At 44.3% G+C, this 15,432-nt stretch overlaps 2 protein-coding genes across 2 annotated transcripts; both read right to left on the bottom strand.

The window, feature by feature from the left end:
* Window positions 1-6,754: 6,754 nt before the first annotated feature.
* EDB93DRAFT_1104706 (uncharacterized protein) lies at window positions 6,755-8,379 on the bottom strand (the record flags this gene model as incomplete). The annotated part of the gene is given in 14 exon segments (XM_041447432.1): window positions 6,755-6,807; window positions 6,869-6,980; window positions 7,019-7,136; window positions 7,233-7,289; window positions 7,391-7,557; window positions 7,612-7,708; window positions 7,728-7,789; window positions 7,838-7,840; window positions 7,908-7,910; window positions 8,008-8,031; window positions 8,072-8,074; window positions 8,135-8,137; window positions 8,160-8,207; window positions 8,275-8,379. 14 exon segments carry the CDS (start codon window positions 8,377-8,379, stop codon window positions 6,755-6,757), a joined length of 855 nt encoding a protein of 284 aa, XP_041306791.1.
* A 2,740-nt stretch (window positions 8,380-11,119) lies between these two features.
* Window positions 11,120-13,145, bottom strand: EDB93DRAFT_1104707 (uncharacterized protein; the record flags this gene model as incomplete). The annotated part of the gene is made up of 13 exons (XM_041447433.1): window positions 11,120-11,125; window positions 11,160-11,235; window positions 11,288-11,483; window positions 11,538-11,642; window positions 11,692-11,816; window positions 11,864-11,884; window positions 12,052-12,196; window positions 12,222-12,282; window positions 12,347-12,443; window positions 12,499-12,637; window positions 12,690-12,899; window positions 12,946-13,028; window positions 13,081-13,145. 13 exons carry the CDS (start codon window positions 13,143-13,145, stop codon window positions 11,120-11,122), a joined length of 1,329 nt encoding a protein of 442 aa, XP_041306792.1.
* Window positions 13,146-15,432: the final 2,287 nt, after the last annotated feature.

The raw sequence follows: 15,432 nt of genomic DNA on the forward strand, positions 1-15,432 counted from the left end.
AGGATATCTAAGTATCCGGCGGGTTCGTTCGTGGTGTTCTTCAAGGTTCTTTGAAAATATCAGGATGTCATCCATATAGACGATGAGCCATCCTTCGTTCAGTTCCTGCTGGAACGTCTGGTTCATATAGGCCTGGAAAGTACCGGGTGAATTGCAAAGACCAAAGAACATGACATTCGGCTCAAAGAGTCCGAATTCAGTCGTAAATGCTGCCTTCCATCTATCTTCAGGGTGAATCCGAATGTTGTTATATCCGGATCGGACGTCCATCTTGGTGAAGTACTTTGCGTCGCGAAGTTTCGCTAAGAGTGGTGGAATGAGGGGAAGGGGGTATGCGTTCTTTATTGTCCATTCAGTTAATATACCGGTAGTCTTGACAAGGCCGTAGGGATCCGTCTTTCTTTCCAACGAAGAAGAAGCCGCTTGACTGAGGGGATTTCGAGGGAGAGATGAATTCCTTTTTCACATGTTCATCAATAAATGCCTTGAACCGCAACCCTTTCTTTCTCAGATAAGGGGTAGAGTTTGGAGGATTTGGGGATGTATCCGGGTTTGGTGTCAATCCTGTGGTCAATACCGGGTCGGTGAGGTGGCATGGAGTTAAGACCGTCTTTGGCAAAAAGGTCGGCGAAGTCGTGAAGATAAGAGGGGACTAGTTCTTCGAAAGTCTTCTTCTTTCTTCTCAATCTCACCTTCCATGGCTAATTCCTGGGACTTGTTGCTAGTCTTCAGGTATTCAGGAAGTGAGGGGGGTTTTGCCATTTTCTTGGTTTCAAAGGCCGATGTACCGTCGCGAGTGAGGGGAGTGTCCAAATCCAAATTCTCTATCAGGCGTACTGCGGTGGCGTCCTGGGAGTATTCAATGAGGAATTCATCGTCGGTCAGGGAAAAGGAGGCCAATTCTTCGACTTTTGGTGCGAAGTTATCCTTTATCCAAGCGTCATACTTCTGATCAAAGTTCGGGATTTCTAATCCTCATCTTCTTCGTCTGGGTCAGGGTTCAGGTGTGGGATGGGTTCATCTTCATCGGGGATCTCCTCGATGGAGGCACGGAATTCTTCTTTCTTCTGGCGGGTAGGCTCAGAGACAACGGAGACTTTTCTTGAAGTCATGGGTTCGGGGTTCAGCGCCTTCTTGGGGGTCGCTGGTTCTTTGATAGGCACCTTCTTGGGGTGCAGGATATTCTTGGGGGCCTTCCTGGGGTAAGGCTTTGGTTTGAAGAGCGGCTTGAAGCCTGCGTCCTTTCTTTCTTGGTCTATCCAGAGTTCTACTTCTCTAGATCTTGGGGTCTCGTTGAGGGTGAGACAGTTTTCTGCCCAGTTGATGTCTGGGTTCATGGCTTTCAGCCAGGGGAATCCAAGGAGAATGTTGTCCTTGGTTCGAAGCTTGGTCACGTTGAATTTTCCATACATGACCCGCTTGTCAATCTTGATGCCGAGTTCGACATATTCTCTAATCTTTCCGCCACGGCAGTCACTACCGTCAGCGGTGACCATGGTGAAGGGTTTCGAGAGTTTCTTGGTCCGAATTCCGTGATAGTCGATGAATTCGGTGCTGATGAATGATCCGGCGGCGCCGGAATCGATGACTACGGTGGTTTCGACTGGTTTCGCACGTTTAGTTGGGAGGAGAGTGGCAGGGACACGTAACTCTTCTTTATTACCAACATGATGTACAGTGCGAACTGGGATGGGAGGGACTGGCGTCGATACAGACCTCCATTCTAAAAATCCCCTTTCTTAGTCATCCTACGGGTATCCATAGATTCATCGTCAGATTCTTCTTCCTTATGCTTGGCCTCACGGGCCGGTTTCTTCTCCTTCGGGTGGTGTTCCCTATCATTGGCTCTGTGGCCAGTCTGGTGGCATATGAAGCATTTGCCTGCTCTCATATGTTCGGCCCTTTCTTTCTCTGAGAGGCGGTCGACCTCCATGGAGTCTCTGTCTCCTCGCGGTTGGTACCTTTCAGGTCCAAACCGGTTCTTCTTCTTCTGGTTCTGGTTATGGTTCTTGGGCCTCAGCGCTATGATCTGCTGATAGGCGTTATCCATTTCTCTGGCCGTATTGACCATTCCTTCGAAGTCTTTCGAGATATTGCCTGCTCTGTAGATAGCATTGGCAATTCCGAATTTTAATCCGGCGGTAAAGAAGTGGACCTCTGATCCTTCATCAGTCAGGCTAGGTTAACTGGAAGAGATGTCTAATCTCCGCGATGTATTCTTCTAAGGATCCCTTCTTGTTTGAAGGTCCTAAGCTTGATCCACGCTTCGGTGGCTGCTTCTCCCGTGGTGAATGCCTTGAGGAAGGCTTTCTTGAAATCTTCCCACGTTCCATACCCAATGGGTTGCTTGTTCTTGTCTAGCCTCGTGGTGTCTTGAGCTAGAGTCAGGAAGTCCTCCTTCCAGGTCAATGCCGTCTTTTCATTCATGAAAGAGGTGGCGAAAATGATGCATTTCTTGTCAGTGTCATAGATTTCACTGTTGATGTCAAGGTAGGCGGCGACCGAGAGCAAAAAGCTTTTTGCGTTCTTCTCGTTGCCATCAAAGGTCGGTGGGGTTCCGATCTTAATTTCAACTGGTCTGTGGGCGGCGGCAGCTGCTGCTGCGGCAGCGGCGGCACTGGATGAGGCGGATGGTCCCGACATGTTTCCAAATGCGGCGGCAAGGATGTTCGCGGTTATCGAATCAATGGTGTCAAAGTACTGTTGGAAAACAGGTACTGGGTGAGGAACTTAATCTTTTGTTACGACTGGGATAGTTCTGCTGTTGCCGGTCAAGATAGACCTGTCGGGCGAACAGTTCGTCGGCCTTCCTAATACAAGGAAGGTTTCTGGTGGTTCCTACTGCACGAGCCGCGGCTTCTATGCAGGATCAGCGGCGAGTGGTTTTAGCACTTCTGCCTAGGCGGTGAGTGGTTTTAGCACTTCTACCGCAATCAAGGGTTTCAGGCTAAGACAGTGAGTGACTGTCTTAGAATCAGAGTTCAGGCTACTAAGGGTGGAGACCTTAGTAGATCAGGTTTCAAGGGGAAAACCCAGTAGATTAAGTTAAGGAATACATCTATGGTACATGGGGTTTATATAGGTAAAAAGGGAGCGGCATAGCCGCGACAAGAAAGGTAACAAAGATAGGAAAAAGAGTACAACCTATCCAGATAGCAAAGATAGGTGAAACTACCATGCGGCACAAGATAGTATCTATGTTACAATCAAGATAGAAGAGAAGTGCGGACAGCCCGCTTGATAAGAGAATAGCCGAGTCTAGATGAGTCTAGAGTCGGCGGCATGGTTACAAGAAAAGAAAAATGGAATAGGAGTAAATGTTATTGTAACAACATTGTAAATTGGTCAATTGTCGATTGAGATATTTGCACTTCAAGATCTGATGTTATAATACCAGCTAGTGGAATACTGGCTCAAATAAATAAGAAAAGCTGACCTGATCCGGTCATAGGCAGGCCTGTAGCACCAGATCATGAGATTCCACCGGTTGTCTTACATTGTGAATCGGTCAACATTTAATTGAAATATTTAAACATAAATATTTGATATCACAATATCAGGTAGTGTAAAACCAGCTGAGACACAAAAAGCCGACCTGATCCGGTCATAGGCAGACCTGTAGCACCGGATCATGGGATTCCACTGGTTGTCTTACATTGTCAATCAGTCAAGATTTGATTGACATATTTATACATTAATATTTGATGTTCCAATATCAGGTAGTGTAATACCAGCTGAGATAAAAAAAGCTGACCTGATCCGGTCATATGTAGGCTTGTAGCACCAGATCATGGGAATCCACCAGTTGTCCTACATTGTAAATCAGTCAATACTTGATTGAGATATTTACACATTGAGATTAGATGTTTTAATATCAGGTAGTGGACTACCGGCCAAGATACAGAAGGCTGACCTGGTTCGGTCATAAGGAGGCCTGTAGCACTGGATCATGGGATTCCACTGGTTGTCTTACATTGTGAATTGGTCAATATTTGATTGAGATATTTATACATTAATATTTGATGTTCCAATATCAGGTAGTGTAATACTGGCTGAGATTAAAAAGCCGACCTGATCCGGTCATAGACAGGACTGTAGCACCAGATCATGGGAATCCACCGGTTGTCTTACATTGTAAATCGGTCAATATTTGATTGAGATATTTACATATTGAGATTAGATGTTCCAATATCAGGTAGTGGAATACTGGCTGAGATACAAAAAGCTGACCTGATCCGGTCATATGTAGGCTTGTAGTACTGGATCATGGGATTCCACCGGTTGTCTTACATTGTCACTCGGTCAACATTTGATTGAGATATTTAAACATTAATATTTGATGTCACAATATCAGGTAGTGTAATACCAGCTGAGATAAAAAAAGGCTGACCTGATCCGGTCATAAGTAGGCTTGTAGCACCAGGTCCATGGAATACCAGCTTATTTATAACAACAACCTTTGCCTGGTCATAACCAAATATCTAGAGACAGTCCATATGATGTTACTGGTGGTCTTGCTTTTGAAATCACTCAATATTCTATGTTACAATACTCAGCAGTTGTGACATATAACTGATAAGCAACTAAAACATTACAAAAGTGCTATATTTCCAATCAGATCACCGCAACATGTTTTTAATGCACAGTCTTACAGGATCTGAGATATTTATCATGATCCATTAACAATTAGAGACAGTGCAACGGAAATACAATTCATGCATACATTTGTGGCTGGCCTTAAAGCAGTGACAGTAGTGCGTTACTGATGAACTTTGGTACCACAAATCTCACTCTCATTACTCTGCCTCTAATTATTGATCGATCATTATGAATATCTCAGATTTTCTAAGACTGTATACTAGAAATGTGTTCTACTTCTCTGATTAGAAATATATAATTTCAGGAATGTATCAGAAGCTTATCAGCGATATGTCAAATTTGATACCTTTGTCACTTTTACTGTCCCTCACTTGTGATATGTCATTTTGCTCATTGTTGAGTCATTTTTGGATGGATCCTTTTGATAATTTAGATTCATACTGCAACATACAGTACATATGTTATCTCCAAGTCCAATCTCTTACGTATTATCAAAGAATGACTGCAGACTCTTATCAGTATAATATATCATTGTCTGTTGTCTTCCATATGTTTAGGATATATCTTACTGATCTTTCACATAGAAAGGTTGCCTATGACCAGATCAGGTCAGCCTTGTTTATCTCAGCCGGTATTGCACTACCTGATATTGTGACATAAATTATTAATGTTTAATATCTCAATCAAATGTTGACCAATTCACAATGTAAGACAACTGGTGGCATACCATGATCCAGTGCTACAGGTCTGCCTATGACTGGATCAGGTAGGCTTTTTGTGTCTCAGCTGGTTTTACACTACCTGATATTGTGACATCAAATATTTATGTTTAAATATTTCAATTAAATGTTGACCGATTCACAATGTAAGACAACCGGTGGAATCCCATGATCCGGTGCTACAGGCCTGTCCTATGACCGGATCAGGTCAGCTTTTTTTATTTATCTGAGCCGGTATTCCACTACCTGGTATTATAACATCAAATCTTGAAGTGCAAATATCTTAATCAACAATTGACCGATTTACAATGTAAGACCACTGATGGAATCCCATGATCCAGTGCTACAGGTCCTGCCTATGACTGGATTAGGTCGTTTTTTTTTATCTCAGCCAGTATTACACTACCCAGTATTGTAACATCAAATATTGAAGTTTAAAGATCTCAATGAACAATTGACTGATATACAATGTAAGACAACTGGTCACATCCCATGATCTGGTGCTACATGCCTACCTGTGACAGGATCTGGTTGGCTTTTATATCTCAGCTGGTATTCCACTATCCGGTATTGTAACATCAAATATTGAAGTACAAATATCTCAGTCAAATGTTGACCGTTTTACAAAGTAAAACACCCAGTGGCATCCCATGACCCGGTGCTACAAGCCCATTCATTACTGGATCCGGTTGGCTCGTACATTCCGGCCGGTATTTCACTACCTGGTATTGTAATATCAAATATTGAAGTACAAATATCTCAGTCAAATATTGACCGATTTACAAAGTGAGACAACCGGTGGCATCCCATGATCCGGTGCTACAAGCCTACCTATGACCGGATCCAGTTGGCTGGTATATTCCAGCCAGTATTTCACTACCCGGTATTCTACCATCCAATATGATGTGCAAATACCTCAGTCAAATATTGACCATTTTACAAAGTGAGACAACCGGCGGAATCCCATGACCCGGTGCTACAAGCCCATTCATTACCGGATCTGGTTGGCTGGTATATTCTGGCCGGTATTTCACTACCCGGTATTGTAACCTCAAATATTGATGTGCAAATATCTCAGTCAAATATTGACCGATTTACAAAGTGAGACAACCGGTGGCATCCCATGATCCGGTGCTACGGGCCTGCCTATGACCAGATCAGGTCGGTTCTTTTTATCTCAGCCGGTATTGTAACATCAAATATTGAAGTGTAAATATCTCAATGAACAATTGACCGATTTACAATGTAAGACAACCGGTTGCATCCCATGATCTGGTGCTACAGGCCCACCTATGACCGGATCAGGTCAGCTTTATTTTTTTTTATTTCAGCCAGTATTGTAACACAGAATATTGAAGTACAAATATCTCAGTCAAATATTGACCGATTTACAAAGTGAGACAACCGGTGGCATCCCATGACCCGGTGCTACAAGCCTACCTATGACCGGATCCGGTTGGCTGGTATGTTCCGGCTGGTATTTCACTACCTGGTATTGTAATATCAAATATTGAAGTACAAATATCTCAGTCAAATATTGACCGATTTACAAAGTGAGACAACCAGTAGCATTCCATGATCCGGTGCTACAAGCCGACCTATGACTGGATCCGGTTGGCTGGTATATTCCAGCCAGTATTTCACTACCCAGTATTCTACCATCTAATATTGATGTGCAAATACCTCAGTCAAATATTGACCGTTTTACAAAGTGAGGCAACCAGCGGAATCCCATGACCCAGTGCTACAAGCCCATTCATTACCAGATCCGGTTGGCTGGTATATTCCAGCTGGTATTTCACTACCCGGTATTGTAACCTTAAATATTGATGTGCAAATATCTCAGTCAAATATTGACCGATTTACAAAGTGAGACAACTGGTGGCATCCCATGATCCGGTGCTACAAGCCTACCTATAACCGGATCCGGTTGGCTGGTATATTCCGGCCGGTATTTCACTACCCGGTATTCTAACATCAAATATTAATGTGTAAATATCTTGGTCAAATGTTGACCGTTTTACAAAGTGAGACAACTGGTGACATCGCATGGACCGGTGCTACAGCCCCACCTATGACCGGATCTGGTTGGCACCTCCTTTTCCGGCCCACTATATTTCGGCCCATCCATCTCTATTATACCTAATAATCCCTTGGCCCACTTGTCTCCATTGTATACTCCATTTACTATATTCAGCCCATCCCTTTCCATCTGGTATACACTACACTCGGCCCATCCCTTTCAATCGGGTATACACTACCATTGGCCCATCCCTTTCAATCGGCTACACACTACACTCAGCCCACCCGTATATATAGGTACAATTTCAGCCATAGGCCCAGTGGGATGGCCCGTCTGCCTTGGTACATTGTCACCCTTGGCTGCCCATCTGAGACGGGTTAGTTCACTGAAGAGGCTCAGAGAGTAACATAGACTGTATCTCAGCACTGTCATTGACGCTAAGCTTGTCCTATCGATGGATCAGCGATGTCTTTCGCAAGCAAGGCTCTAGACTCACTCTCTATTGAAGAATGTAAGATTTAAGTGGTAAGCAAATCTCGAACTCGATGAAGGATCAGCACACTAACTTCCTGTCAGCAAACAAGTAATGTCATCAGTGAGCAAATAGCGATCAGCAGTTTCATTGGTCAGTGATGCTCTAATTTGACTGCGGATCGATGCGCTTACGCTCAGTGGCTGGATGGATGATGCCTTCAGTCAGTATGCGTCAAGTTTGAATCAACGAACTCACAATCTGTTAATGGAGTAGCAATGCGCTTGGTCAATGAGAACGATGTAGAATCAACACACTCACATCCTAACAATAAATCAGCAATTACATTGGTGAGGAAGGTAGGAGATCGACCGAGCATGATCACACTCACAAGCTGTCAACAAATTGACAATGGCTTCAATCAGCATGGCTCGAGCTCAAAGCAAGATCGACACACTCACTCCCTGCGAACGGTGGGCAACAACTTGGATCAGCATGGCTCGAGCTCGAAGCAGGATCAACACACTCACTCCCTGCGAACAGCGGGCGACAACTTGGATCAGCATGGCTCGAGCTTGAAGCAGGATTGACACACTCACTTCCTGCTAGTGATGTTCCTGGCCCGGCTCAGCTCAAAAGCCGGGGCTAGGGCTCGGCCTGACGAGGCTCAGGCTTTAAAAAATGGTGAGCCGAGCCTGCATAGACGGCTTAGGCTTGGCCAGGGCTTGTCACCAGAAAAAATCAAATTTCGTCTAGTATTAGTATATGTACCTCTGCATCCTCAGAATCATCAATATCACTAGCTAAACCATTATCATCCGAGTCTCCATCTTCAACCATGACATCCCAGCTTTCCCTTTCCTCGTCAAGCCTTCCATCCATACCATCAACTTCAGCTGCAATACATGGGTCACCCAAGTCTCGGAACAAGAGGTCCCTTTTGATCATACACTTGAGACACTGGAGAGCTTTGACAATGTCAGATTTCAACCGATTCCATTGCTTACTAATTGTAATGCCAGCAGATGAGAAGGCCCATTCACTTGACACCGAAGATCCCATTATCGAGAGGAAGTCTCTCGCTATCGCAGCCCAGGCAGGATAGCGAGGAGCATTAACTGCCCACCACTGAACAATCGTTTGACCACCAAGGTGGTCCTTTGAGTTAAGGTATGTGTTGAAGTCTTGCAGCCATGGCTTCGCAGGATCGTAGGTGGGACTCAAAGCAGTGGGAGTGGACATCATGTCTTCATCATCGGATAGCTCCCACATGAGGTTCGTGAGCTTTTGGCTCCCTCCAATGATCGTGTTCACCGCTGCAGGTTTTGGAACACCATTGCCATACATCTCTTTATAATACTGTTTGTACTAATGCAACATGAGACGTGACTCTTGTGAATGACAACAAAAGACTTACCATATCTTCAGCGTGAGTGAGAGCCTCATGATACAAGTCTTCACCCCAATACTGATGAATGTGATTGGCCTTTTGAAGAGGATCGAGCACTGCATGTTCAACAATCAGCTTCATGCAACATCGATTCACATTCAACGTACACATTGCAATGATGTATGCATCAGAGTCCGCAGACTTTTCATAGTACCCTGAAATCTTCGCCACTCCTGCAGTGAGTCCATCTTGAAAGTCGGCATACTTTTCACGGCCACGACGAGTCGACCATGCTTTCCATAGGGCCTCCAGAGCAGGTAATGCTAGATGTAATGTTGGGCCTTGGTCAGTTGAGAATGCTTGCTGGGCATTATCGGCATGTTTTTCACGTGTAAGTATAGGTCTATGCATCTCATGAAACACTCACACTTAGCAGGTCAAGTAAAAGTTTGACGCAGCTCCATTCAGATGCTGTGAGTTCGAGGTCAGTTATCTTCTTGTGCTTGTGGGGGTCCTTCTCGAGAAGTCCCATCCGGCCAACGAAGTAGTCTACATCCTGTCCAAAACAATAAATGCACATCAGATAGTGGAAGAGGTAGATCAAAACGTAAACATACATCCTTAAGCTGCTCTGCTCGTTCAAGCATGACATACGTTGATGACCAACGTACTTTCATATCCATCAACAGTTGCTTGTGTTCCTTGCTCGGTACATGACCATCTTCATTACGCAGCTGTATTATCTTGAAAAGCTCTTTACGCTGAGCTGATGAGCATTCCTGTTGAGCAAACCTTAAGTTAGTTGTGTATTAAGAAATAAATATAAACCCAGACCTTGGCACATGTAGCACGAACTAATCCAACCTCATCACACTGGATTCCACGAGAGGCAACAAGAACCACGTCTGGCTTTGTTGGGTCAAAATGCTCGTATTTGCTGTGGGCCGTGAGCAATGCCTGTGTAGCGAGGTTAACAATATGTGCAAGGCAGCTGGGGAAATGTCAAACAATCATTGAAAATATATTCTTTGAACACGTACCGCAGTCGCCGTTTCTTGTGGTCAAATTTCTTCTTCATGAACTCTTCGATATGCATACCGAAATGCGCCATCATGGTGTCATTATTTGCAGCATTATCGCACGTAACATAACCAATCTACAAACACATCAATGTCATGACATGAACATGTGAAAATTGTCTACTGGACCTTATGAGCAATACCAACTCGTTTCACAACCTTAAAAAGAGCTTGTCCAAGCCGTGTCCCATTGTGTGCATTGTTGAGGCGGGTAAAACCAAGCAGTGCTGTTTGTACTTTCCAGTCATGCAGTGACACCTCCTCGACCCAAGATCCTGTGATGGCAAAGTAGCCATCGACATTCTCGGCTTGCCACGCATCACATGTGAGGTTGATTTGGCCTTTGACTGCCTCGCTCTAAAGTATCTCGATGTTAGTGAGCTAAGAATGCATGATTATGAACACTTACAAGTAGCTGGTTGCAAAGATCAGTAAGATTGCATTTGAAAAGGTCGATAATAGCTTGCTGTGTCTGTCGTCGTCCTGGTAGTTTAACACCATTGGTAGCATGTGCAGCTGTGTCAATCATATACTTGAAAGACTTGTGATTTATTGCATTGATGGGCTAGATTGAACAAATAAGCATGTTCCTAATGGCGACAAGTGAAACATACCTGATCAGTTTCAATTAACCACTTGATAGCAGCATTGCGAAAGAGTGCATCTGAATATGGGATGATGCGATCTTTTGGTTTCTTGTCAGAAAGGTGGGTGTCAAGTTGAGCTTGAGAGTCTGCAGCAGTGTCTAGCTTGCGACGTTTCGTGTCCCTTGGTAACATCGAAGTAAATTTTTTGTGGTCAGCCCATTGAATATATTCATTCTACAAATGAACAAAGTTAGTGCTACACATCACTCGTAAGCATCAGAAATGCTTACCTGATGCAAAGCCTCCATGTGACAGCGCATGGTCGTTACTTCGTTGACAAAAGCAACAGGTTTCTTTGTTTTTTTGCTAATATATAATCAGTTATAGTACAACACGAGTGAGACCAATGGGAACTTACCTGCATAGCACGCAATGGCGATACTTCTTGCCTTTATTGTCAGAATATGGGGCTGAAATTTTTTTATTGATGTCGCGGCTTTGCTGCTCTTGGCGTGATTTTTCGGGCTCATCGATGTCCATAACTTGCACATCCTTTAGAAATCTGTCAGCATCGCGTTCATCGTCAATGATAGCGGGAGCCTGTGGTGGATTGACTCCACATGTACAGGTAAGATTGTCAGCATCAAATGCAGCAGGTCATGACTTACTAGTTGCAGATGGGCCTGCCTCATTCAGGAGGCTATCTGGCTCAAGTTCAGCCCCTGCGGACAGTTCACTGTTGCCGTTGGCAGCAACATGAGCATGTTTTTTGCCTGTGAGGATTCAAAATGTCAGTACTAGAAAAACAAAAGAATGACATACCTTTTGTGAGCCGTCTGGGTTTGCTGTGAAGCGGGTCAATGTCACTATCATCCTCATTAGAGGCAGTGACAGTGGTGGGGGTTTGGATGTGTGAGGGCGCAGCATTGGCGGTGCCGTGAGCCTTTCTGTGAGAATGAAGTTCAAGGTCAGCAGTATTATCAGCGCTGATTACCTTGGCGGATGGCACAACAACCTGTTTAGGACGTTGTGGAGGTGCGTCCTCATCATCTGAATAGACGCGCAGAGCCATTTGGAGATAAGATGACTGGAAGTATTAAGTTTTAGGCTATGGTGCGCCAAGTGCACAAAAAACTATTTAGTTGTTCAGTGTTTGCTGTGCAAAGATCAAAACCTACCTACCTTGAAAGCCATGGCTTGGTGGCCCAGCTCTGGCTTTCACATACCTCAGGCCGAGCCATGAGCCCTACTAGGCCGCCCTCAAGGCTCAGCTGGGCTTGGCCTAAGTAAGCCTGGTCAGGCTCAGCCCACGGCTTGAGGCCAGGCCCTGCACATCACTACTTCCTGCGAACAGTGGGTGATGACTTGGATCAGCATGGCTCGAGCTTGAAGCAGGATCGACACACTCACAACCTGTGCACAGCAGGCAATGACTTTGATCAGCATGGCCTGAACTCAATACTCAGAGACTTTTTACCTCAATATGTGGAAACCAGGAGCCTAGCTCTCTGATTATCTTCTGATGACTCTCCTTTGTCATTGTCTCTGCAGAGTCGATAAGTCTGGAGAGTGTTCTGGACAATGTTAGTTGCCAACACTTGTGGGAGGTAAATGAGACATGGTAGTTACCTCTCAACTGCATATTTCATGCAGAGCTCCAAGTTGGTCTGCTGGGTGGAGACAAATAATTGTGTCAGTATTTCATCATCCAGAGTTCCAGCCATGTGTTCAATCAGTGGCCCACAATCTGCACCTTCCTTGTTCATGTCTAATCGATCAATGGTCATCTTGTGTCACAACTGAACCATGAACCTGCTTACCAGGAAGGCATACATGTTTCGGAGGCCATGGAACGTCCTTGAGAAACTTCAGTTGTGGTCCATTAGCAAATGACTCTTGGGCGCATTTCAGTGCCTGTTCTGTAGCATCTTTTCCCAGTATTCCTTCCTCTTCCAGCTGCTCGAACACGATGTCATAGAGAGCATCAAACTTTGTGAACAATACGATTACTGGAACTGAGGATTGTAATTCTGCGCATTAGTTGAACATCAACAACGGTAATATGTGAAAGCTTACTCCTTCCAGTGTTGCACTGAAGGAAAAATTTCTTTTCACCTGCAGTGAACGACCTGCATTCCTCATCCATCGGGATGCAGTACCTATGTTGAAACCGTGAGATAGTGCATGTCGTGATTAATGGGTTGCCATTACCATATAGCATGGAGTCGATCTTGCAAACTGAGTTGCTTTGAATGCTTCATGATAAAAGCCTTCATGATATCAAATTCTGATTCACTGCCTGCCTCAAAACCTCATGAATCATGGAATATGAATCCCGGGTTGCTTTTAAACACCATTTCATTTTTGATACTGTGCTCTCCATGCTAAAAGCACGTCAGTTCATGTCCTCAAGTAAGAGCACACCTTATGTTTCTAGATTCCTCTAAAACTTTGAGATCCATCTGATGTCGATGAGTCATTACCATCCTCCTAGTACTAACATTGTCATGCTTACCTTTTTCCTGGTGCTGTTGTATATTTCTGGGTTATGCTGTGAGTTGCAAACCCTCTTGAGGATGGTAGTTTTTCCTGCATTCGCTCTTCCTATAATGAGGATTTGAAAACAGCAAATTTTCTCTCTTATCTTTGAGGGATCCATGGGAGAAGGTACTAGTAGTAAATGTGACGGAGAAGTGTTGGTGGTAGCCTTGATATCATTAATTGCAGTGTGCGAACCTGGTAAATACCCAATCCAAAACAGCCTATCAGTGGGCAATGGGCAATATGGTATAGCTGACCATGAGGTCTATATTTCAAATTAGTTTAACCAAATACACGATAGCATTGGAGTTGTGCCCTACTTCTGCAATGTACCAAAGATCAAGACCTCCAGCACCGCTCAGTAAGGTGAGGCATGCGCACACCACATGCACTGATGAAAGTTGAAAGTTGAACACTGGATGACAGTTAATGAACAAGCCAAGTTGTAGGTTGGGTTTAGGCACCACCTTTCATGTAGACGAATTGTTGGCATTGGCGAGCACCAGAGAGGTTTTTGCTGTTACTAGCTGATGAGAGGTTTTCGAGGTCTTGATGTTTGGAGCTGAAGTAAGGTCTTATCGGAACATTATTGTGATCCACATGTTTTTATTATAATCAAGGAGTTGGCCCCCATAAGACAGCTCTTCCTTGAATCAAATCAGCATGGCTAATGTTCTTCACACCTCAATGGCTCTCCACATCCATGGTACTCGTTTCTTGTCATAAAGTGGTATCGTCGACCCTGCTGAATATATCCAACGATAGGTATCACTGTCGTTTTCACACAGTGTGTCGGAAATTTCCCACCGCGATTGTAATAGCAGGTCATTAAAATAAATATAATATTAAAATTGTAATGGTACCTCGCATCATTGCAAGGTATCGTAATGCTTTGTACATGTTTGTCAAGCAGTTGCAATGAGATTCAGACGTGACCAACTTGAATATACTGTAGAGTTATGACCATAGCTTCGCGCCCTTTTGGGTGTGACCATGTCACACTTAGCTTTGCAGCTTCGTAGGCCCTTGTGATGTGTGACCTATCCAAATTAGCTTCACCCCAACCAAATGTTCAAGTTGCAACCCGACTCGGTGCAACAATCTTCTCTCTTCCTTTTGGTGGTGACATGGACCACAGATCCTCATGTCATTGCCCTCCACCATGGGCATATTTAGAATGGATAAATGGATGGACAACTGCATTCTATGTGAGTTTAGCCTTTCCTGAGCTGCATGTCTTCTCTCTTCCTTTTGGTGGTGACATGGACCACAGATCCTCATGTTGTTGCCCTCTGCCATGGGCATATTTAGAATGGATAAAAGGATGGACAATTACATTCTATGTGAGTTTAGCCTTTCCTCAGTATGTCCATCAATTTTGACCCTTCAGAATGGATCTCGTGTGGTTGCGCATTTTTCCAGACATGTCCCCCAAAAATCCTTCAGTGTGAAATCAAACACCTTCAATCTATGCCACCGTGGATCAGTATCTCCATCCCCTCCCCAGTTCTCTCTGTAGATACATTGCTCAACCTTCCCATCAACCTCGCATTCGACGACATCGATAAAGGATCAGCGCTTAGCTTTTTCTCCAAAAAATCTGCTTTGAATGATTCTGAGCTTCCAAAGGACTTTTTATCCCATCCTATCCCATCTTTTGCACTCTCATCAGAGCTTCGACAACTTTTTGGACAAGTGTGGTTTGATGGCTATTGTTCCAGAACCCACCAGCTGGTTACAGTGTTGATCCAAACGGCTTACTTATCCCACACAACGAGTCGGAGGTGTATGAGTTGGAGGTTGCAGGAAATGCTCATGTCGCTGAGGCTTCTAACACAGGTGAGGGAGAGGAAAGCAAGGAGATGCCTCATTTCAGGAGAGGACAGCACAAATGCATAGCCAACACCCTATATAATGATTTTTGGTCGCACAACTGACTTGTCCATAGCAATTTTTGGTTTTTTTGTTAGCAATTTTACCCGTTTTACCACGTGTCACAAAATAGCTTCGCTCCCTGAAATT

The sequence above is a fragment of the Suillus bovinus genome, assembly GCF_016758785.1.
Source record: "Suillus bovinus strain UH-Sbo-P2 chromosome Unknown EDB93scaffold_35, whole genome shotgun sequence".
NCBI classification, from domain to species: domain Eukaryota; kingdom Fungi; phylum Basidiomycota; class Agaricomycetes; order Boletales; family Suillaceae; genus Suillus; species Suillus bovinus.